This window comes from Lepeophtheirus salmonis, chromosome 14 (genome assembly GCF_016086655.4).
Source record: "Lepeophtheirus salmonis chromosome 14, UVic_Lsal_1.4, whole genome shotgun sequence".
Classification (NCBI taxonomy): Eukaryota; Metazoa; Arthropoda; class Copepoda; order Siphonostomatoida; family Caligidae; genus Lepeophtheirus; species Lepeophtheirus salmonis.
Window position 1 is genome coordinate 17,803,535 of NC_052144.2, and position 26,975 is coordinate 17,830,509.

At 28.7% G+C, this 26,975-nt stretch overlaps 1 protein-coding gene across 6 annotated transcripts in view; it reads right to left on the reverse strand.

Annotated features, from left to right (window-relative positions):
- The window catches only part of LOC121129813 (zwei Ig domain protein zig-8), a 335,418-nt gene that overhangs the window by 178,884 nt on the left and 129,559 nt on the right, over positions 1-26,975 (reverse strand). For all 6 annotated transcript variants that reach the window (XR_011783558.1, XM_071893322.1, XM_071893323.1 and 3 more), the window contains one exon: positions 17,770-18,011. Coding sequence is in view for 5 of the 6 variants with exons in the window: in XM_071893322.1 (XP_071749423.1) it covers positions 17,770-17,812 (43 nt within the window). In the remaining variant the exon portion in view is untranslated. The remainder of the gene's footprint in view (positions 1-17,769; positions 18,012-26,975) is intronic.

The window sequence follows — 26,975 nt, forward strand, 5'->3', positions numbered from 1 at the left end:
AGATGTTTTATTTTGGGATTCTTTTTTACTGCTTTAGAATGGTTGAAGAAGGGTTTACATTACAGATTTTTGGACCAAAATTTCTTTTGCAATTCAATTTTATAGCTAAGTAATATGATTACTTTTTTGTGTTATCATTCAAATGAATTCACAAACTTTATATTTTTTTCCAGAATAAATATTATTAGCGTTATTCATAGAATTTACAGCTCTAGTTAGATACATTATACATATGTATATATGTGACTCTACATCATAAATTTTTACTGATAAGTGAGGACATCTTGTAAAAATAAATAAAAGAAATGAAAGCGGTTAGTAACTTCATAATAAGAAAATAATTATATACAATTTGTATTAGTAGCTTTCAAAAATGCATTTATCAATGTTGGAATTTGCAATTTTATTACATTGCTAAGAGTGAAGTGCAATAACTACGTAATTGGTACATGTATCCATAAATATTCTTTTTGCTTAATATTTTAATTCAATTGACATAATAATTATAATTATAAACAAATAATAATTAAACAATTGAAAAAAAAAACATCCATGTGAAAAAGTGTTTTCATAAAGAACAGTTAATCTTCGTATGATTACCAATTGCAAAAAGGATCCTTAAAGAAAAATCATTAATCCTACGGCCTTTTGACAAATATTCAGATCTTCAAATCAAATATATTTATAAATATCCAAGAATTTAATTCTTATCTAATGTAGTTACTTAATATTTTTGACATTTTAATTTTAAGTTTACATCAGTTAAACAATTTTAGGATAATTAAAAATACTATAGCTCCAAAACTTTTTTAGATGTAGTGCTATGCTTAATAATATATATATATTTTTTGGAAGGATAAGGTTTGAACTATAAAGAATACGTTACGACAATGTCAAAATGGTACTCGCGCCGTTCTAGTGTTGTCTTAATATAAAGGAAAAACTTTTAAAAGAGGTTTTAAAATATACGAAATGTACCATAATATGGATTAACACTAATTTTTACCCATCTTTAATGCATTAAAATCTTAAAAAGTAGCCAAAAATTAACGTAGACATGTTTTATAATTTGAAAAAGTTTCGGATAAGCCGTGTCATTAAATTAGCGGCAAGGAGCTATGGATATGAAAGGAGTGAACAAAACTCCCACTCCGTATCTAGCAACGATACAGGCAGGAAATAATTTGATATCGAACCTAATTCTACTCTGAGCCCAATAGGGACTTACACTTATACCTCTACAACAAATCATCAGTCTTTGTTTTGTTTTTCTGTTCCTTTAATTGGTCAGATGGAGTTGCACTGACTAAGTATAAATAAACATTATAGTATTACATTAACTCCATTTGACCTAGGAATCTTCTTTAAAGTCCATATATAAAACGTGCATTTCCTTCTCTAGGAATAGCCGGACACTGAATCTACGCACATTGAGTTCAAGAGAATAATTTCGCCCGAGCGCGTTGTCCATTGAATGTTGAATTTTATCTTTTATGCACTAGTGATTACTTTATCCTTATTGTTCTCCCTTCAACAATAAAAGAATAATGAAAATAGCTTTTGTAAAATAAAAAAAATATTTCTAGGTTGTGTCTACAAAATACTTTACCATATTTTTTCAAAAATATTAACAACAAAGTGCTTTAACTGTTCGTATGTGCTAAAATAGCTAAAAAATAAATAGTTTTTTTGTAATATGACTAAATTCATGTTAGAACTTTACAAACTTATCATTTTCATTTACTAAGACAATTAGAAAATTATATTATTTTCCCAATTAGTAAAAAAAAACAACTTTGTATATATATATTAATTTTCTTTGCATTTTCTTTTGCAGATCCACTCATTTCCACGCGAAAGTGTATGTTTCAATGTCTCTTTATTTTTTTCATACAAAAAAAAATGATTAATTAACATATTTGTTTCTTGTTTTTTATTTTACATCCTTTCTACTCCAATTCATTCCTCACTCATTGTCTTCTCATCATGAATTATACAGAGAAAAAGTTTGTAAGTACGTACGAATAGTGTTTTGTCAGTATTTCTTTATTAGCTCTAGTCCAGTTCAATCTAAGTACCGGTCCTATCAGTCCTTGGGTCCGATACTGCTTTCCTAGCTTTGCAAGATCACAAAACAATCAAAGAAAGCAGCCAATTAATTATTACTTTCGACAAGACAGCTTCTGCACATACAACATAAATTGAGCAGGATTGGATGGCCATAAAAAAGAAATTTCTAGAAAAGGATTTCTGGCAACTACAAAGCCCCGACCTGAATCCTCTTGATTACATCATCTTGTGGCAAATTGAAAGCAAGTCCTGAAGACAACGTCACAGTAGTATTGAGTCCGCGTGGAGCGTGTGATGGAGGCAGAAGTTGCTCATATTCATAACGAATGTTGTCTAACGAAGAATAAACAAGATTTAATTATTTTTTTAAATTCTCTAGAATTTCATTTAAAGCTACTAAGTGTAATTAATTGTTCAACGTTCACTATGTTCCAAGACTTTCTGAGGCCCGGTAAATAAATGAATAATAACTTATTCCTAAAACTTTTCATATTATAATATTCAAACCTCGGTATTTCTCCCTTTCAAATTAAAGAGATTATATGGTTTAAAATATGTCTTGTTTGTAAGAGTTGAAATGTCGTAATTAATAAAATTTTGAATGCACAAAAATTACTAACGTAATATTTTCATTCTTCCAAATAAACAAAGTTCTTAATCACTGAACTTCTTTACTTTAACAGGAAGGTTTGAAGACTGTAATATTCAAACTTCTTAGAAATAAATTGTGTGTAAAGGCATAATAGATTTTGTAATCCAAATTTACTCTCTCTGATTTATGATCACAAGGACTTAATACTTGGATGTTTTCTTCTCAATAGTTATTACAGAAGTGCATAGTATGAACAAATAACATATGTAGCTTTTGCAGAAAATATCTTCTTTCATTACCAAAAAATAATCCTCGATATACTCGTATATATGTATATTTAATGTACCTTTATTATAGAAGCCTAAATAAGTATATTGAGTTATCATTCTTACATATTAATTCTTTTTTTTCTTTTTCTTATTTAACGTCTTTTTATGCACTATTAACTACAGATGTTTATATTCAAATTTGCATAAAGAAAATAAATATTTCTTGAGAAAATAAAGAAAACAAGACGAAGATTAACATTTAAAGAAAAGAAAATAAGAAGTTATAAAAAATATATCGATAATAAATATACCAAATATATTATGTACATTGATATGTATGAATATTTTTATTTCTTATAAAAAAAAAACTATGATTTATGATTTTTAAAGATGATACATACACTTTATAAGGATTTAATTATCTATGGAATGTTTGAACATGACATTTTAGTTCTGGAAATGTAATTTTGTATTTTTCGTTTTATTTCAATGATTTATAACAAGTGTGGCTAATTTCTTCCTTTGATTCCTCCTTACGCAACGCACGATAATTCACGACTGAACAAGTCTAATGCAATATTGTCAAAAAGCGTTTTTAGTATACACTTACATCTTTACAAAGTTATATCGTTTGGTCCAATGTGATCAATAATGAACAAGATATACTTAGTTAAATAAAGAGGACAGGAAATACGAAATTACTTTTCATCAACCTATATAATATGCCTTAAATCAATTTGGCAATTTGAAACTTTTTTTTAAATTTCCAAAACAGTTGTTAGGGTTATAAGACATTGACCTCAGACAAGCAAAAAAAAAATTAATCAGTGTTATTGTATATTCCAAAACTATTATCTTTACTCTTTAATTCTTCAGGATTGAACATCTGAGGATAAAGAGTGTGTGCTCATGAATAAGGTAGAGTAACACTGGGGGTTTGCTTCTCGGGAGTTATAAGTGTAAGTCCCTGCTGGACTGGAAGTAGATTTGAGGATTGATATCGGAGTTACTTCTGTCTATATGTTATCAAGTTTCACTCTCTATTAGGCAAATATATACTCATAGGCAGAAATTACTACTTTTCTATACTCAATTCTACTCTGAATCAAACAAGAGCTTACATTTATAACTCTGAAACAAATAATGTGTATTAGGAAGATATGGTTATTGGGAGAAGTATTTAATAAAAATGGTGAATTTACAGCAAATGAGATTTTGAAAGGAGAAAGAATTTTGAAGAGGGTGGTTTTTAAGAGAAAAGAAACTGGACCTAGGGATATTTTATTTAATTGAATAAAAATAATAGGGAACAATAGGCTGAGAATGATTTTAGTTTTTTGATCAAATAAAAAAGAAGAAAGATAGGGTTGGCTTTAGTGCCTCGTTCGGGGAAATAATCAGAGGCCTTAATAGAATGACCGACTATTCATTATTTTGGATGAAGTACAGAGTAGTTAACAACTTACTAACCTTGGGTAGTTTATATGGTAAAACATCTGAAAAGGAGAACATGTCTCTTCTGTAAACAATCACTGGAGACATCATAACATTTTTTATTCGAGTGTACGTATATAATTTAAAATTATGGACCAAGAGATTGAGTGTTTTTTGTTTGGTTTTTTCAATTGTAAGTCGCCTCTTCTGCATAATGATTTTTCTTATATTTATTCGGGCCCCATACCAAGCGGAAATTAATTACGCAATAGCAAAAGTACGAGTTCTTTTATATAAATTTAAATGCGCAAGAATACCATTGTCTAAGGATTTTACTGTAATACTGAAGAATATTGTATTTAATATGTCAAAAGATTAAAACTCATGTTTTTTTTAAAAAATAATAAGTGAAAATATAGTATTAACAAGGTATTTACAAAAAGAAAAAAAATATCCTTCCTAATAATATAACAGAAAGCTTACATAAAAGAAAAGTCTTCAAATCGATTGTAAGGGTTATCAATGGAATGAAAGAGCTAATTTCGTCTCGGGATTGACTTTTAGAAAAATATTAAATGTCATTTCTATTTTTTTTAAATTTATATATAAATAATAGAGATGAATGAATAATCAATTCCCTTATTAGAACTTATATACTGGTTACGGAATCTTTTTATTTTTGATTACAAGACATACTTCAATGGTCCCTTGGCTTATGTAGTTTCGATTGTATTTTCAATGAAATAGTAAATAATGAAGCAAAATGACATATGCTTATTAGAAAAAAAATATTGATAAACTTAGTAATTGATTGACTTAGTTATATGCCGCAGACTATAAAATTATTGTACTAAAATTCCTGGCAAGTTTCTAAAAATATTTACAGAATATGGAGCCTATCATCTGCAAGTTGTATCTAATATTAGTAGTGTTTCCTATGTTAAAAGTTTCTAATAGACTTATCAAAATTAACCATTTTGAGGATTCAGAGAAATAAAACAGCAGCATAATGCGTCTAAATTTTACGAATAAATCGGAACAGTGAGTCAAATACTACTAGATTCAGATCCCAAAATACTTTTTACGTCGATTTGTATCAAGATTGTTAAAAAGTAATGACTTGAAAGGATTACCCAAATATCCGAGTTTTTTTTATAAATTTGTATAATATGAGTAATACACTTCACAATATAGTCCTAGAATTAGCATTGAACTTCTTTTTTACAGGTTAGTTCGTATTATATTACATTATGATATAACTGTTTTATACGCTGTAAAACAAAGACGGGTTTAAAAGATTTTCTTCCCATTTTATTTTATTTATGAAACAAGCTAAGAGTTTGGACAAGTCCAGAGCCTGAGATGGACTCAAGTTGGAATTATTATGACATAAATACTTTTCAAATTATACACATGTTTTAACCTTTACTTTTAAAAATATCTTGAAATTGTTAATAAAAGATAACTACAATTGTAAATTCAAAGCACTTTCGCTTTGTAAAAATAATAAACAAAATTGGCATTGTAATATTTACAATTTGAATAATAGTTTGAAGAGGAGTAGATAAACTATCATGACGTTCCATTAGATTAGGTGCAGGTAGCTGTGACGAGGGAGGAAATAAAGAACAATCCCACTCCGTATCTAATACGGCAATTCTGTTGGAAGGAATTAATCTTATAGCAATCCTTAATTATACTCTGAGTATAACAAGGACTTACCAGGTGCGGCACAAGAATCCAAACACTAGGTTGTTGGTAAATTGAGAGGTTTGGGGAGTTTTTTTAGAGACTGAAACAAATATAATTAGGCACGTTGAACCATCCATTATACTGTGTAAATTTTTTAATAATTTATATGTATTTAAAATATCCAGAAAATGAGGTCTGAACGTGACAGTCGCGCGAAGATTCGTGTCCTAAAATATGGAGGCTCACTTTCTCGCATGAATTCGGAATAACTTTCTGGATTATAATGTAGTCCTGCAAAAAGACGGTGCTGCTCCTGCCCACACTGGCAAAGCGGCTCAAAGATGGTTCAGCATTGAAATCAATTTCTGGACCAAAGAAATATAACCCCAGTATTCAGCCGACTATAACCCTTTCGACTACGACTTGGGTTGAGTGTAGAGTGCAGGATCTGCACCCTTAATCACGAAATAATCATGGTCATTGTTGTATGGTACGAAATGCTCGATTGCATCGTCCATTGGGGATATAACGATTCCTAAGCCAAGGGGAGTGGCGTCAGTAGTGAGGACTAGAGAGAGCATTGGATCATAATACATCAGGTATGAGGACTCCACTGTCTTGTTCTCAAATCCAGAGAAATTTTGTTCTGCTTCATTTGACCAACCAAACTCCACCGAACTCTTCGTTAACTCATGAAGAGGAGCAACGATCGTAGCAAGATCTTAAATGAACTTCCCATAATATTGCACAAGACCAAAGAACTATTTGACCTCAGTAGACGATGTTGGAGTTGGCAAAAGAAATACTGGACGGATTAGCTCGGGAGAGCCACCTCTAGAAGAAATTTTTAAACCAAGATAATTAATTTGTCCCACTAGCAAAAGACATTTCTTCTTCTTAAGGCGTATGCCAGTGGAGAATAAGCGTTCAAGTTAATAATGTGATCTACTCGAGTGCACATGAATATCAACAAGTCATCTATGTACACATAACTCCACTCAAGGCCTCAAAAAGTTTCTCCTGCGTAGCGTGCACGATAGTAGGGGCAGTGCCGACGCCATATGGAAGCGTATTATTACGTAGAAGTCTTAATGCGGATTAATAGTGAGCAACTTCTTCATGTCTTCGAAGATACAACCAGACAATTTGGTGTGTCCTCTACAACAACCGTATCTTGACAACCAAAATCAAATGTGTTTGGGTCACAAAAAATGAATTTAAAAAGATGTGATACTGGACGTGGTATAACGTAAACAGAATATATTATATAGTTTAACTAAAATAGGGATGTGACCCGATCCCCGGGCAAAAAGGGAGGACTATGCTAAGCATAAAATTGATTGCATAAAATGTTTAAAAGGGTACACAAAGTTAAAACTAATATATGAAAGGACTTACAAGACACTACAGCTATGAAGGCCACCGTAAACGAATACTGGACTATGAAGTCCAAAAAATACATAATAAAAACGTGTCACGTCTTAAGGCCCTCGTGGACACCAGAGGGGGTGGGGATAGATTAAAAATGAAAGGAGACAATATAGAATTTACAACTCAATTATAATTTAATAAACATATACATCATGGAAGTCATATAATTTGATTTCTCTATTAAAGACACAAACTATCACGAAAAGAAGTATTTAAATGTGTTTTTTTTTCTCGCATTATATAAATATCTATAGCAAAATATATGTAATATCCACCTTTACAAGAAATTGAGGAAATGGATGAATAAACATTTCGAGATCAATTAAATTATGCTTAATTTAGGAACTAATGACCAAAAGAATTCTTTATTTCCACATTTGTGAGATATTTTTTTTCATAACGAAGCAAAAATATACAATATGTATTAATATAATATATATTTCTTGGCATATATTTTGTATGTTTTTATGTAGATTTGTGTTTTCTAAGACCGTATTTCAACCCATTATTATTATAAGAGAACAAAGGTTCATAATTGAGCACGTATGTATGTATTTAATCTTGTGAGGGGAAGAAAATAACTCTCATGGAAATGAAGAAAAAAAAAAGAGAGACATACAACTCAACTGGCAAAATAATTTTTCTAAGGAAGAGAAATCTTTATTTTTAGGAAAGAATATCTATTGTATTTTCTCCGCAGTGTAGTTATCTATATGCTTTATTCACTGAAATGAGAACTCAAAATCCCAACCAAAAAAATTATAAAGATACGTATAAAAATGGTATCCATTACATATACATAAATGTATCATTTTCATATATATTTGTTCTTTTAAAAAAATCATCAAAAAGCTAGTTTCCTCATAAGTAATATGACACAACTTGGTTTGCCTTTTGTCTTTCGTTTTTATCTTATTTTTGTAGAAAAAATAACTTTATATTTTCCAACAATGTCTTCAAATATAATTATATATATATATATCATTTAAATTTGTCAAGAAGGTACCGGAAAAAAATCTTGAATAAAAATAATAAAACTACATTGGTAACAAAATTTCCTATATTTTAATTTTTCGAGTATCTCATTTTGTTAAATATGAAATCAAATACATATTTAGTCAAGTATACATACAGTATTTTATTTCTTAGTAATTTTTATTTCTTTACTAAGTTTATAAACTATAGTTCTATATTTCTATAATCTAATAGTAATACAAATTTAGGATATATTGTAATAATTATCACCCAAAAATTGTTTTTTTCTTTTATAGATTACTCTTTTTGTATTATTCGCGTTTTAGAAGGAGTAAAAAACACGTGGTTCTGTCTGGGAAGTGTTGAAGAAAAATCACGTTAGTCCATTTGAAAGGGGGGTTAAGAGTTATGTTAAAAAATAAGCACGTGGTTTATAAATGACCCATAAGATTATAAGTGAGGTCTAAAAATCACCACAATTTGAAAAAAGTAACCCTTATGGAGCTAAGCTGAACATACAAACAGCACTTTGATTTATCTGGTAATCAAAATAAAAGTGATTTAAAACATAGAAAAATTATATCATTTCTAGAAAAACCATTATCGAAATATGGACACAATATATTATAACACCTTTTTGCAAATACAAGGAAGGGGTTCACGATTTCATTTTCCAAAAAAGTGAAAATATTGATTTTAAAATAACCAAATAAAAAAATAAAGTAAGAAAGTGCTCCAACATTTATTTTTATTCCTTACTCCGCTCATACTAAAAACAGTATCTCCTTACCCTAGGGATACACTTAGCAACATTATCTTATGTAAAAAAAAATTAATATTTCAATACTTTTTCTACTCTTTTGACATTTTTAAATTAGATTTATTCAAATAGTTTGTCATCTTATTTCCCTTTTTAAAATAAACATATTTAGTCCCTAATAGGATTTAATAAAATGCAAGCCAGACTCAGCTCTTTACTACCTCCCTTCATCTACATATATAATTTATAACATGTTCCACAAACACTAAAATAAATTGATAGATAAGCGTGTCTTTGTGTGTGTGTCTTACCCTAATCGCTTTAACCACCATTTTATTCCCCTTTAACATGAGTCTCACATGAAGTTATACATGTGTGTTTTATATATATATTATATATGCTATGTACATAGATGAGATATTGTGAGTTTGTCTTTGAAGGATCCACGTGAGGTTTCTAAAGAAATAAATTTACATAATCTTAACTTTATTACCCTCCCAAATAAATCCGTTTAAATAGGTAAAAAATATCTCAAAACTTAGATTGGGATTAAATTGATTGTATTTAAAGTACAAAAATTATTGGGTAAAGGAGAAGAGACTAACAAATTTACAATCTACCTTTTTACATTCAGATAACCTAAATTAGTGCTAGTCCAGAGTATCAACGATAAGAAGGATTGAATTTAGAAAAAAAATGGTGGAAAAAAATGGGAGTGGAAAAAATAACAAGGGAAGAAAAAAGGAAAAGTGACTATGTAGAAAAGTTACAAGAATCGTTAATACTAATATAAAACTTATCACCAATATATTATATATTAATATAAAAAAATCAAGAAACACGACTGTGGTTCAAAGGGAAGAATTGCTTAATTCTCCGTTATGAATTATAATATAATTAGACATGATGGATTATTTATATAGGGCAAGACTCAGGGATTGACAAACAACCTTTTTTACCCCTTGCCTTTTTTTCCTGACACCAAAATAAATACGTAGAAGCGACACACACTATTACTTTTATTGTATCTCGCAACCTGTCTTCCAAAAGGAAATAGAAAAATGGGCCTAAATCAGTTGATTATTAGCTAATTTTTTCCATGTTCTATGAAAAAAGTATTTAAGTATTGTTGCTAATCTTTTACAACTTAACAAGAGCAGCTCAATTTATACAATCAACAAACAGAACACTCATAGAAAGAATAACAGTTGACAGCAAAATACAGAGTGCATTTCTCCATTTGTGAGGTAAGGCCGTGGTATATGACATCCATTGTTTTTGTTTTCTTTCATTAACAATTGAAGAACTTCATTGCAATTCCATAATATTCCACACTAAATGACTGTGATGATATAATTAGAAGTTAAACAATCTACTTATTTCCTTGAGCTAATTTTTAAATTATAATACCCCCTTATAACTCCTAATAATAGTATATACCAAATTAATCATTTGCAGTCGATGTACCATTTTTTAAATTTTTTAATCTATACTGGTTCCAATAATATTTTTTTTTTTTTATTACTACCTAGTATATATTATATGGACTATATATTAATAAGAAAACAGTTAAATAATTTATTTCTTGGAACTGATATATATACACATATATTAATTATACAATATTTGTTAACAATATTTACCAATGGTAGTAAATTTTTCCCCTGGTTAAGAGACTTGGTACTACTAAAAGAATATAAAATTTTCAAGTTGATTTTGGAAGTCAGTCATCTGGAAATTCATCTGTACATCTAAATTGCACTATAATATAAACTTATGTTTCTCTATCAGATTATTGAACATTTGTTCAAATAAACTTTTAAAGCCATTAAATAAAATTTGGGCCAAATTTTCCTCCATTTTTTTAATAAAAATATCCACAAATATCATTTTTATTAATTTCATGCAATATATTATGTCATTGAAACTTGAATATATAGCTCAAAATTAGGAAAGAATGACATAATTGGTAAATTAAGAGTTGTTTTTTACCGATTTTTTAAAAATAAGTTTTGTGTGGATCCCATGTCTCTAAAAAATTTTGTACTTAATTTAATTGCTAAGGGTCTGCAGCCACTATCGATTGTTGAAGACTCTGGATTAAAATAATACATTAAAACACTACACAACAGATATGTCCTGCCAACTCATAGCCCTCTTTATAAGGTCTTGTTTCTAACAAAGCCAAAACATTATTTCACGAACTTAAAGCAAAATTGGCTGACTGTGAACTCCTATCAAATACAATCGATAGGAGACTTATGGGCATATCTCAACAGTGTAAGCTTATTTGCACTGACCGCCCACTTTTGCATAATCACAGATGCAAAAATTACAGTAATTTGTCCTCGATTGCTAAAAAGTTCGATAAAGTCTTACTGCAAAACTAATTAAGGAAGAGTTGGGAATTGTTCTTGATGAGTTTTGAAGTTCAGGACAAGATCACTGCAGGTAGCACTCACAACGGAGCAAACTTTGTGAAGGCTATAAATAATATGGAATTCACCATATCTTCTATGATGTTCATAGACGTAACCTTCTGGTGAATGAATTCAGTAAATCTAATAATATCCTCATAGAAATAAGAGCGGCAATTATCCAAGATAGCTACTCTTACCATGCTATGTCAAAAAGTAGGAGAGAAATAAATGGACTATCAAATAATACTAAATTCAAACAAGCCGAAAAAGCTACTAAAGGAATAAAAAATCTTGATGGAACTCACTCTACCCTCGCTTGAACGCTTACATGAGCAGTCTTATAGCCTCTGTATGAAGCCACAACATAACTTTCTTGAGAGATGTTTTCTTCTTTTTCAAAAGTAATACCTTCGACAAATCAATTAGTGATATACTACTATACCTCCTACTCCTATGGTGTGCTACGCCATGGACAAATCCTTTGTCGTCCAAAGCTGTTAATCATTTTTCTTACGCGTTGACGCTGTTATTGCTTGTAAAAGAGGAAATGTTCTATAAAAAATATACTTTTTATACATATCACAAATTGTTTTTGAATTGTCATTTTTGATTCCATTAATATCCACGGGTTTCGTAATTTAGTCATGCAACATTTTTTTGTTCTATCAAATTTGAAAAAGGGAGTTTATTCAATAATAATCTTCTTCTTTTTTTAAAATTATATGACTATAATCCAATAATTCAGATTCTCCTCGATGCACAAGGATACGTGAATAGAAGTAAATAGAAAGAATTATACTAATCAATGATGAAAAAAATAATAAAGTAAAAGTAGTTACAAGAAGCTTTATTTTGAGACCTTATCACTTTAATGGAAGGATATATACTTGAGAATAAGAAAGAAACTGCCCAATCCCGATTACATTATTACATTACAAATATTTTTTTTTTCTTTTCTCGTTTTTCTTTATTTACTCACATACATACGTCTGTATATTTTATTATCTTTGAAAGAAATTGAAAAATATTATTAGAAAAAAAGATATTCAACATTACATTGTTTTTGGTTGGATTATACATTTTATCTCAAGAATACTAAAAACTTAAAATATATTCAAATATTCTCGATTTTTTACTTCAGATATATAAAAACACTTCTAGGAATTGATATTCTCTTTTCTACAAACCAGACCATATTATATAGACCTTCACTTTATTATGAAGCCAATTTAATAATTTTTTGTTATTATTCCTTTCTTTTGTTTGACCAGCCCAGATAATTAAAACCTATATCCATCGACTATACAAATATTTGAGTACGTAAAAGCTAAATATATTAGGTTGGAATAATAAAAAGTTTTAAAAAAGAATAAAAGTATAAAAAACTAGCATAAAATTTAAAAAAAAATTGATTTATAGATATAGCTCAATGAACAAAGCGCCCATGAGAAACATTCTCTTAAAATAAATTTACGTAGGCTTGGTTCTGGAGAAAGAAATAGTAGGTTAAGTAAAAAGTTCTTAGCGTTTTTCGCTGGATGTCTTTAGCAAGCTATATTTCACAATGAATACTTTGCATAAAAAAAGCTTAAAGTTTCAGGGTATACTTTAAAAAAAGTTAATTGACAATTTTGTATTTCGTGAAGCCATTTTTGTGTTACAGCGTTCCAAAATGGAATTAATAAAGATAAAATTCGATACATTCTTCAGTAACACTACGACCAAAGTGTAAAGGAGAAGTAGGCCACCACAAAAAATGTGCTGTTTAAGGACCCAATACAGTATTGAATGCAATAGTAAAGTGTTGTTTCTAAAGATTCCGTTCTGGTAATACAGACGTCAAAGATGAGGTTTACTCTGGGCGGGCAATCATCGAAAAAATCAATAAAATAGTGAAATGGAACGGCATTTGAGCTCTTATTCAATTGCTTAAGATCTGAAGATTAGACAGAAAGCCGCTAGGAAATCATTTTCATAAAGCTGGCCTTAAGAAGAAACTCGATGTATGGGTGGCACACAAATTGTCGTAAAAGAACCTTTGGACCTAATTTATGTTTGCAACTCTTTGCTGAAACTTAACAAAATTGATTCAATTTTGAAGCGTATGGTGACTGTCGTTGAAAAAGGGGTCAGTCACATGCGAGAACAACAGACCAAAAAAATCGTGGTCAAAGGAGGTTGAAGGCTAGAAGCTCCGAGAGCTTGGATGGAAGGTTATATCGCACCTGTCGTATTGTACAGACCTGGCACAAAGTGATGGTCACCTTTTCAAGCATTTGCAAAATTTTCTGGATGGTAAAAAACTGGCCTCAAGAAGAGCTTTTGAAAATGAGCTGTCCATGTCTTTTACCAATAGGAACGAAGACTTCTTCAATGGTGGAATTATGAAATTGCCTTTAAAATGGGCACATATTTGATATAAGTTGGATAATCCTAACTATGTTAACTTTATTGTCAAAATAAAGCGAAAATACGCTTAAAAAAATTTACTTCACATTATGTATATTTACTTCAAAAACAATTTTCAGGTCAGCCGTAGTTATTCTAATACTATCTTATTTACTTATGCTTAATCAGTACAATTTCATCTGACCAATTAAAAGAACATTTAACAAAATTGGTATACACAATTCAGACCAAAAAAAAAAAAAAAAAAAAATTGGTAAAAATCGACTTATGAAAGCTTATGATAAAAGTTAAGTTTAATTATTTGGGTTTAGGGAAGTGGATTTTGTTCCTCTCAGAAAGTCATATTCTGTGGTAGAAGTAATTTTTCTTAAGTATCCAGGGTGGTGGAGATGAGTTGAACTAATTGTTTAAAATCACGTGAAATGTTACTTTGTATTTTATGGCAAGTCTGCAATGGGCCTAAGTCTTTTGAGATTGCAAATATTGTCCTTATCTCTCCGTGTTTAAATTGCAAAAGTTCAGGTTTTTTTATTGTCCGTAGGGGAAAATGTTTTTTGTGTAGTGTGATGAAGAATATTATTATAAAAAATGGACATATCATATTTATGCATGAATAGAAGGGATAAAGAAATGAAAAATTACTATACACATTTATCTAAAAAAAAAAAAAAAAGTTTGTCCAAATATTTTCTACTCTACAACCAATAAGGTATTTTTGTGATTTACGTATACCCTATAAAAAAGTGTTGAAAGGTGTTCTATGGCCATCCTTTGAAGGCCTCTATATTTGACTGACGTCTATGGGTTATACCCCATTTATTAAGCTATGAGTTTCCCTTCAAAATTATATAGTTGCGAGATAATTTTAACATAAGTGTTATTTATTGATCACTTATGACCAAACTTCAATTAACATTTACATTGCATTTTCTTGATAAATGTTAATTTGTGTATTTCCTCCCCCCTTTGCAATCTTATATGACAAAATTATAACTTTTATTTAACATATGGATTTGTTCGAAACCCTTCTTTTGCACACAATTATTTACAATTATGAAATTTAATCCTTGTAAAAATATTAACATTTTGAGCATAAACTATTTTTTTATAGTACAAACTCTCTCTTTTTAGAGTGAGGTAAACATTTGTTAAGAACATGAATTTATTTGTAAAATGCACGAACAAAAAAATATGAAAGTTTCAATATTATGAAAGCTTTGCTTTCTAAAATAAGTTATATTTGTTGTTCGAAAAAAAAAAAAAAAAAAAAAAAATCAAGCATAAACTATGTCTGAACTCGATCAATTTTTTTTCGAAAAACGAACTTTCTTTTTACATTCAACATTCAAAAATAAGAAATTATGTTTTCCACAAGAAACATTTTTGATTTATGAGAAAGTACTTCCAGATGAATTATAAATGATGATTTGGTCACATGTTTGATTCTATTTTTATACCTTGGGCAGAACAGTGAAGAAAAAAAAGAAATTTCCAGGTAGTGTTATCAAGTAATCGACAAGAATTCTTGAAGAAGTTATGTTCAAATTTTAGATGTATTTAATTATTTTTCATCTCCACAAATTGTGCGTAAGTTAGATTTTAAAGAAGAAAATATACAATATGTATATTGACTTCAGGGGCACTTTTCAGGTTAAATGGAGTAATTGTATACTTTAGTTTTTGTTTTTTTTAAATAATCGCTTTAACTGAATGAATTTAAATGATTTTTTAAAGAAATACAGAACTAAGAAGTAACTATACAACTCATTGGATTTCCATCTTTTTGTTGTGAGTATGTCTTTTCTTACTCATACTGAATTTTTTTTTTGAAGGTTTATAAAAAATAGTAAATATAATTTTTATGTATAACCCTTATGAAATTTTTTTCAAAAATGTTATGAATTATACATTATTTATGAAATTACGGGTATCCAATTATTATATATTAAGTGACCTCTTATTGCCGTGATCCATTCAATTGAAGGAAAAACAAACCTATAGTGCTTTATAATATAATATACTGTTGAGTAAGCGGATAAATATAACAGCATGCATAAACATATGCACATAGTTTATATAAATAAATATTCTGCAAACATTCATTTTGCAATGAAAAATGGAAATTTTTATGCATTAGATGCTACTAAGAAATATGAATGTTTATATATATGTTTTATTCACTGAAACTAATACTTAGATTATACCCTTTGTTTACACATATTTGGTTTTGTTTTCCATATGAGTAGAAACTTATAGAGTAGTAGTTCAGATTAATATTTGTACCACGTTGCCACTTTTAGAGTATCATGCAATCTTTCCTTTAAAAAAACGGCAAAAACGCCCAAGGTCCATTTTTCCGAACTTTGGAATTATTTTATTCAATGGTTGTTGATAAATGTTCATAACAACTCAACAAGAGCTAATTTCAATTCAACCAATGAAGTTTTAGAAAACTGATAGGGAGAAAAGAAACATGAAATCAACATCTGACTATCAAATATGCTCTTTCAGATAATATATCCACATAGATATTGTCAAATAATAAAGGATCATAAAACTACTACTCAAATGAAAAACGAGTTCACTAATGGCTCATATTTCTTATGCAAAAAAATGATATATATATATAAATAAGAAGGAATAACATTTACAAAAAATTAAAGTTTAATATGTTACTAATTATGTACTGTACAAAAATTATTGGGTTTTGTATTTCAAAAAACTAAAAAGAATATTAAGAATTTGTGCTCTTTTTAGGAAAATGAAATAAAATATTCATTAAGAATGGAAGAAGTACTATTAGAGTTTATATATATATATAAAGGAAAAAATATTCCCCCCCCCAAAAAAAAAGACACATTCAAATCTCATGAATTCTTGATGTAAGTAAAAAAAGAAGTTTAAATTCAATTCCACATCCATTTTATGCGTAAAACAACTCAAATCTTTTCATATTAGTGGGACAAGAAGTATAAAATAGAGAATAAAAACACCCATTAGAGTCTAATCAAATAATTACATCTATGCCATTAAATGATGGTAGTTATAGGGAAAGACATTAGGCCTTTATGAATGTGCTACAATTTATTTTTCCTTTTCCTTGATTTTATGTAAATGTATGACTATTCGTAAATACACAACGTATGTAGAAAATGTAATGAATCCATACTTTTCATCATTCTTATAACTCCAGAAAATTGGTTTGATGTATATATATATGTAATTAGTTTGACTTACGGCATTTCAACTCTAAACATTATGTTTCTTTACTTGTTAAGTATAGTATAAAATAAAATTGCTATTTTTTTAAAGAGGAATTTCCAGCTGCATTGAACATATTACAATATACTTAAACTCTGAAATGAAGAAAGACCCTACTATCATTGATTAAAAATCTAAAGTTCAAAGCTTTAAGTAGCCTGTTCTACTCATCCCTTGGTGAGTTTGAGATAAGTAACCTTCTTCATCCTCATTCTTCCAACAAATAGTTTTTAAATTTATCTTATAGTAGTTTACACAGGACATTGTATTAAAACGTTGCTTTAAGAAGTCTTGGTTCACATGAAAATAATCAATTTATTACTTGCAATTGTAACTTCATAAGCAATATTTCCTATTTCATAAAATCGCCACAAACGACGCCTTGGTTCTAACCCCACAATATGTAGTATTTTATAGAGTTTTGTATCTACAAAAATAGATCAATTATGTACATACCTAGTCCTTCTAACAGAAATAGCGAAAATAGTAATAGAAGCATAGTGTACGTTAGTAGATACAATCTCGTTCTGATGCGCTGTGTCGAAGTGCCCCGTTGATATGATTAGGATGAAGATTCTTTACTTTGCATATGAAACTATGTTGCACTATTTAGTAGTAGATGTGAAAGGAAAAAATCGTTATTTTCATTATCTGTTCGACCACCGAAAAATATTAAGTACATTCCTTTGTAGAGTAATCTATAAAAAAAAGAGAAATGAACATTATATACGAATTTTCAGTTAAGGTTCATTATAAAATATGGAAACTCTATTATAACATAAACAAGTTCTTTGTTCAATTAATTGTTTTATTATTTAGTTAAATCCCTTCTTCAATCAGAACTTTTCAATTAAAAACCTGGCAACAACTTTTGAGTTGCTAAGCTTGGGGCTTATTCAAAAAGTATAACCACACAGTTAGTTTCTTCGTTTTGTAAATATTGCATTTAAATTTTCATCTTCTCTTACTTGTTAATATTTTTTGGCCAATCCTAAGACTTTTGTTTAGAAACTTGACACTATTTGACTAACTCAGACTTGAATAATCATCCTGAAAAAATTATTTATCCATTTGCAGTTTCAAATTAACATATTAAAAAATTTCACAAATGCACATTGAAAATCGATTAACTCAATTTTCTCAATAATTGTTGCTGGAGGACCAAAGCTCTCCCATAGTCTAAATTTTTAATAGTTCAAAAAGTTAATACTCTAACAAATTACCTAAAATGATTTTTTTTTTCAATAAGTAAATGTATCAAAGATATTAATTCTTTATGAATTTTTTTACTAAAAAAAATGCTAATATGATTATTTGGTTAGCCCATTTACGCAATGGATAATTTTTTGAGTATTTATTAATAATCATTTTTTATTTTCAGAGTATTACCATAAATAGAGTTAAAAACTAAAAATTCACGATAAAAACAGTGGTCCTATTTAATAGTGTACAAAGTACACAATGAACAAATATATAAAATATTAACATCAAATCGGCACGTTTTAAAAAAATCTTTATGTTGTTACTGAGTGTACAATTTTTGGTAAATTTACTTAAAATTGGCTTAAATTATACATACAAATGATAAGAAAGAGATCATTTGATATATTTTCCTTCAGCATCAATCATAGCCTGGATCCAAGTATGAAAGGAGGAGCAGGCGTTGACCAGGTAGTTACTTGGAATATTGGTCATGTTTTCCTTGATAGAGGTAATCAGAGAGTTTTTGATAGTATGATATCTTCAATTTGTGTTAGATTCAACGTAGCCCTAGACAGAATACTCCATCTGGACTGCTGGGTCGCCATATATTTCCTTCCCAATGAAGTCATGGCAGTACTGACTCAGCACCTTGTCTGAGACATGACTGAGTTTTGTAACAAGTTCTGGATTGGGACGCCAGTCACGTTTGATACTCCCAAATCTGAAAGCTCCATGTTAATGCAGACAAAATCATCTTCACGGCTCCATGCCGTTCTTCTTCTATAAATTTAATCTTCTTTATATCTGGAGCAGCTATCGTCATGATGCCAAAAACTTGTTGATAAACAATGTTTCTATTGGCAAAAAAGAGACACCACCAAACACCTGTTTATTACAAAATCGCCGGTGCACGCAATAAAATTTTTGATCTAAGCCCCCCGTATGTAATATAATATTTTCAGACCATTTTAATGGTGGACACAAGAACTGAGGGTATGACAAATTTTAAAAAAATATCATTATCTCCAATATGGAGATAATGTATTATGTTGTCATAATCAATATATATACCCATTAACTAATAATAAACGCAAGGCGGTGCCACTATTCTCAGGTATATAAACAAATTAATAAAAAGTAAACGACGCTCATTTCCTACTGTTTGCATATGTTTTTATTATATAAAATAATTACATTTCTTCTAAGTTGAAGTTTGAACTGGTTGTATCTTTATTAATGGTAGTCTCATACCCAAAACTTCGTTAATGTAATAAAATATTTTAATTGATCAGTTTGCAATAATGATCATTAGAAAGATAAAAATGTATGTATGTTAAAAATACTAATAGTTGTCACAATTTATTAGCCAACCTCACTGAGTGTTTATTTGCCATATTCCCTCATCGATAAAATCCTGAGATATACAAGTTTACCAATCGTACACATTCATGTGACTCAAATCAACAATTTATTATCAAGATTAAAATGAACATGATTGATTGGATATTATAGCATAATCAATCGTCTCTCAGAACTAAGTCAATATTTTTATTTTTAAATAAATATTGTACATAATATTGAACTAAAATCTTCTATAAGATATTTGTATAAAACTATGAAAAAGAAATGTTTTGTTTAAAAATGGCCTAAGAATAACACTACACTTTTAATAGAATTAACTTATGTTATCAATTGTAATCCAAGTTCATCCCCTCGTCATCCTAAAAATCAATAAATTGTCAGTGTGAGTTTCTTAATGTTAAACCAGATATATTTATAAAATAAATAAATAATTTATGGAATTATCAAAAGTGTTTTTCTATGTCCTATTCATCTATTATTTTTTTGTTCTTCTGACATTTTAAACCATAATCATCGATAAGGTTAGGTCTCATTTATATGAATACAGAACATGGGATAGTTTTCCTTTGTATGATAACAATAGAGAATGTGAATGGTAACATTCGGTATTCAAGTGGTTTCAGAGGTCGAAGGACAAAGTACCTTTGATCGGTGACAGAGGAAGGGCTTTGACACCATTCTTATCCCCTATTCTTTTAACTTAAAATGATACCTTTTTAGCACTTTTGAAATAGTATATTTGATGTTCAGTGCCAACGCGGATTCAAATATTCGACACATCACTATAATGAGTATATAAATAATCATACAAACTTCATGTATTAATTATTATTTTAAAATTATCCAATTTTTTGTAATGAAGAAAATGTTAGAGATATCAATTTTGGAATACGTTATTTGCAAACCAAAATATTTTATCAAAATTTGAGCTTAAGTAAGTTTAAGAAATTTTATTTTTACAATGATTCACACAAATAAACCCGTTTTTTATATCTGACTATCCAAAAATTTAACTCTGGAACAGTCGGAACATAATAACCACTATGAATTGTTAAGCAATCATATATTGTAACTAAAATCAGATTTATTTTTATTTTACAAGATGGATACTATTAAGTAAGATTATTTTAATTATGTTCATATACCCATCTAAATTAAGATATTTTAATTTATTGACTTATCTGTAAATTATTACTGCACGTATTACTACCAAATATAATATTTTATGATAATTGGTGGTATTTTGGCATTTTAAAAATAGAAACTGAAAATCAACATGGTAAACCTAACAATTTGAACAATTTTTTAGAGGAGAGGAGTATAGGTGTTGTGACGTTTCATTAGATCAGCTACAAGCAGCTGTGACTCAAAAGAAGTAGAAAAAGAAAATAAACAAGGACACAGGATATAATTTTCCGGCATCAATCCTCAATTCTAACAAGGACTCTCACTTATAACTTTGAACAAATCCTTCAGGTTACTCTTTGTCTTTTATGAAGACACCGGTTTTGGATACAATAATGATAGCCTGTATGTTGTATGTAGCTAGGACCAATCACCTGAAAGAAAAAGTTACAAAATGTTCCCGTATATAGAACATGCCAAAGGCAGTCATTGGGTAAAAAGTTAACCTCAGACAAAGTTCTATATGTGACTATATCATCTGCAATAGTATATGGGTCGACAATCGCCAAGTTGAACACCCTGATACAATTATATATACAGATGGATCCAAAGATGAGAAAGGCAACACAGGTGTGGGATGGGCTATCACTGGAGGTGACATGTCTTCCAAGCAGAAATAATCACCATCACACAATCAGGGATAGCTCTTCTTAACCAAGACAAGCCATCAAAAAATGTAATAATTCGGTATATCATTCAGATATTTCAGGAAACGAATATCCAAAAAGTGGTACTGAAAGTCATAATCAGTTGAGCGTTGGAGCGCCTCCTAGCTGCATAAAGAAGGTGGCAGGTGACTTCTTCTTCGAAGTTTGGTGCAACAGATACAGGGAAGATCAAAGAATGAAACATACACATCACATATGAAAGAAACGAAAGCAAAAGAGTGTCAAACTTTCGCGTCAAAACATGATCTTTATTTGTTCAAGCTACACAGACCACCTTATTAGCAGATGTCAATCGCTCTCACATGAGAGATACCAAGCCATGCAAGAAGAAGATCAAGATCTTTGTATTCTTAAATTTATGAAATGTACAAAAAATTAAACAAATTATTGATAATAACTATAAAATTAAGTAGGACTTAAGATCCATTTCCGGTGTAGTAGCACATATACCCCTTTGTGTGGGCGTGTTCTTTGCCGTATATATGTACAGTTTTGTAATGTATGCATTTCTCCACTATTTCATAATATATATATATATATGTATGTACTATGGTAAACAGCAATAAATTCTTAACTAACTAAATGTTGTTTCTAGTCGAAAAGGAAGGTTCACTTCTCAGAAATTAAATGTTAGTGGTGATAGGTTAGGAAAAGAAAATTCACTCTTCATGTTGGCAACTCCAAAAAAACGGGCGTACAAAAAAATGTTAGCTATTTGCAAAACTGATCAAAAAGAACCAACGTCTAAATTTATTTTTGTGATGTCAATTGAATTTTTTTTATAAATTAAATTAATGTCAACAGATTCCGTTAAAGGACACAAACATGCAGTTTTTTGGAATCTATTTGCGTAAGTCGTGAAGATTTCAGTTTTTATTTTTACATTAAATTTAAATCAAAAATGATATTTTAAAATTAAAAAATTGGCAAGAAAAGCACAAAACTAATCAATTAATTAACATGTAATAGTAAAAATAACATTTTGGTCGTTTTATTTATAAATAATAGCAAACTTTTACATAGATATCAGTCCTACCTATGTGCATCTAAAAAAAGGTGAACAAATCGAACGTGATAAATGTATCATCATCTTTTGTCAAGTCCAAAATGCTTCTTTTACAACCATATAGATTAATCAATACCATAATCTACACAAAAATTACATATTTTTTCTTATTATGTCTTAAGAGATTCATAAATTAAAGATATATGCAATTTTTGCTTGCTATCTTTAACCTTAATATCACTCTCATTTCTTCATTGATGCATTTATGTGTGTAGATATGTAAGCATATACCTAAGATGGTCCAATTTCATGCCTTGTTCACAAAAAAAGAAAGAAATATGTGTAATTTTGTTTTGTTTTGAGGATTTGAGGTATGGTTGTTATTTTATCCTACTCAGACACAATCCATAAAATTAGATTCTTATAAGAAGCATAAATCAGCCCATAATGTACGTACCAATGGATTTATGCTCTACTTAATTATTTATTATTATTATTCAAATGGTTATTAATTATTGATCCCTAATAAAATTTCTAACATAATAGTTGAGTTAAATTTGTAAATAAAATGAGGAATACAAACGATACTAAGAAAACTGCATTCAAAAAATTGCTACGTCTCATAGGTACAGTTTTTCAGTTAGTTAAATGATTTAATGTTGTTTTTCATATAAATGCATATCTAATAAAACAATACAAACATAAGGCAATGAACACGATCACACAAACAAAGATAGAATGTAGAATGTGATACTACAGGAGTTCCATAAAACTATTTGATGTTAAAATTATTTTCTACCATTTTGTTTTTCATTTTTTGTACATTTCATAAATTTTAATATATGAAGTTCTTCGTCTTCTTTTTGCAATGTTTGATGTCTCTCATATGAAAGAGCAGTATATCTATTGATGAGGTGGTCTGCACTTTTTGGCTCTTCGAAACACACATTGCAGGTTACACTTGTCTTCCACCATTCGATGAAGGGGGCCAAAAAAGGTCCGATACCAGTGTAAGTTTGAACCATTATTATTTTTTAAAAAATAGCTAATTACTATTTTTGCAAACTGAATAAAAGTAACACAAGTCCAAATTACTAACTTATTGCCTCAATAATTGAGGGTGTTTAAGTTAGATTATAATTTGTCAATGTTGGATCTATAAAATTTCGATCAAGGGAAGATGAAATATTTTATAACAATCCTTATAAAGCTTTTTACCCAAGTAAATTTCAGTTTTTTTTATCATGATACTTTATGTATAGTTAAAATGAGATGTATTGTCTTGATTATCCAATCAGCTGTAATTTAAAAACAACCAAAGAGTGGCTGTAACGCCAAAATATTTCTTTATTGAGTTGACCAGCTAAATTTTTGGAATCGAACACCATAGAAAGAGTTAATGAAAATTTAAAATCTTACATTACGCAGTATTAGAATATATTTTTCCTATAGGTTGGAAAAGCTTAATTGCTGTATAGAAGTTGTACACTAAAAAAATTTAATTATTGTAATATCAAGACATGTGACTAATATTTACGCCAAATCACAAATATTACTCTACTTAATTAATTCATTAAGTATGAATTACCTCAGCATATATTCTTTTTTTTATTCTTAGTTGATAGAAATTAAAATAACCGATTATATGAGAATGTATCTAATGAATTTAATTTTTACATTCAACTTCTTAGTCCTAAAGTATCACAAAATTTACATAACCCTATATGTATGCTATTTGATACATGAATTTAAGAATCCTCTATTCGAGTAGTTTGACAAATTTTTTCTAAAATAAGTCCATAAATTTAATGTGAAGGTGTATAATCATTGAATCATTACACATCATCTTCTTAGAAATGAGCAAGAATTATAATTCAAAAAAAAAAATCTGAAAACTCGGACAACTCATTAAACTATTACGATTAATACAAAATATCTATGTTTTATGGTATTAACAACAAAAATTGTCCACTATTATATTGAACAAAAGTAATAAAAACTTTGAAAATATAAGTTACCTTTTATGAAAGTGTAAAAGATTTTAAAAAAATTATAACAACTTGATACAAACATATCATAAATGTTTCGTGTTTGTTTCAAGTTATTATCGTCTAATTTTTTCTTATAAATAAACTGTATTTTCATGAACATCAATTATATACAAAGATAATAATAATGAATTAAGACTTCAATAAAAAGCAAATAGTTTTAAATATATATATGAGTTAATAAATGTTGATATATATCATATAAACTTACAATATTGAAGTTTTTTGAAGCGAAGGAAATGTAATTAAAAATCATACTAATGAAATATATAAACAAAAAAAAGTAAAGATAAATTATGGAAAGTAATTTAAAATTATTATTATCATTATTTTTTTTTAAATTATTATTAATTCTTCATAAGAGACTTTGAAAGAAAAACACAAAGATTAATTCATCTATTTATTTTTTAAGGATCTTGAGTGTATGCTTTGTAATTGTGTGTTTGATCTAAAATATGAAATTATTAAAAAAGTATCAATTTTTCTATTTAGATTTCATAATTACATATATACATTTGTAAAAAAATAAGTATTTGATTTTTCCTTCATGATGTTAGAACAGAGCATAAAAGCGGTAAATTTGAACACAAGTATTTTAACAAGTTTCTTTAAAAATCAAAAAACTATTAATCTAGCAATAGATAGATATAGCCCCGCCCATTTCTGAGCCCTAACTCATTTTCTGAATTTACAACCTTGGAGTAGTTTATTCATTTCTTATTAATTTTATCTTGAAACTCAAATATTCGCTCAGCTGTTATGACGTTTCAATAGATCAGTAACAAGCATATGTGAACAGGGGGAGAAGGAGTTTGAAATATACAGGAACATAGGCAATAATTACTCCGATGTGGATCCTCAATTCTACTCTGAGTCCAACTAGGACTTACAATTATAACTTTGCAACAAATCCTCAGGATTACCCTTTGCATTTTATGAACACGCACAAATGTTTAATGCATTTTTGTTTAAATCGATGATATGTTGTATCTAGTGGAAAAGAAAGTTCATTCTCCAGGAATTAAATAATAATCACAACAGTTTAGAAAAAGAAAATTAACTCTTCTGTGAACCAAATCTAAAAACGGGCGTGTTAAAAAATACAGCCGATTTTCACAACACACCATGAATCTAATAAAAGATATTTTTGATTCAATCAAATTATGCTTTAGTTGTACAGATAAATACATGTATTTAAGTCCTTAATCTATGCTGAATAATATCCCAAAAAGTGAATTTCGAGTAAAACCAACAATAAGTGTTCCAAATATTCGTATCAATATACATGAAACAATAGGCATTTGGAATTTAGTAGATTCAAGTTCCAGAATGAGTTTGAAATGTGGAAAGTAAAAAGGCTTTTAACAAATTAAAAACGAATATGTATTCTGGATTTAAACAGGAATAAATCTGACAAGCATCCAACTTTTTCCACAATATGAATTATATCTTTAACGTAACTAATAGGAGCTGAAAAAAAGGGATCAGAAAAGTACATAATAAAAGTTGTATTATAAATATATAAAATAAGAGCAATCACATAAGTAATTGAAAAAAGTAGAATGCCTTTTTTTGTGAACAAACTATTCCAATTCATTTAAAATATACGAATAATTCATGGAAATTACATTATCACAACAGCAACAAAATTGCATTAAATCTTACTGAACTTTTTACATTGGATCATACTATTTGTGATTTGTAAAGAATGACAAGCAATTGCACATAAGAAGGATTAAAAAACGTAAAATGGATTCATATCATTTAGCCATATGAAATGAAAGGAGCACCCCTTGGAACAATCAGACTATAAGAAATGACATTTACAGGTTGCTACATTTAGATATGATAACATTTTGATAAACATTTCTAGACCATCTCCTTTTTCGTACACACAAAAAAACGAAAACACAGAAGAATAAAAATGATTGCGGTTAAAATATTACATATATATATAAGATTGAAATAAAACCAGGAAGTGCTGTAACCTATAAAATATACGTTAATTCAATGCTTTCTCTATTGAATAACGTGATTTATATCATTTCACAAAGATTAAGCACGTACAAGATTAATAATTGTTTGTATGTAAAAAGGATACTTTAATGTTTACTACTTTTTACTCATGAATAATGAAGCCTTTTTCTTAAAAGAATAATAAATTCACTTCTTTTTTTTTTTTTTTTGAGT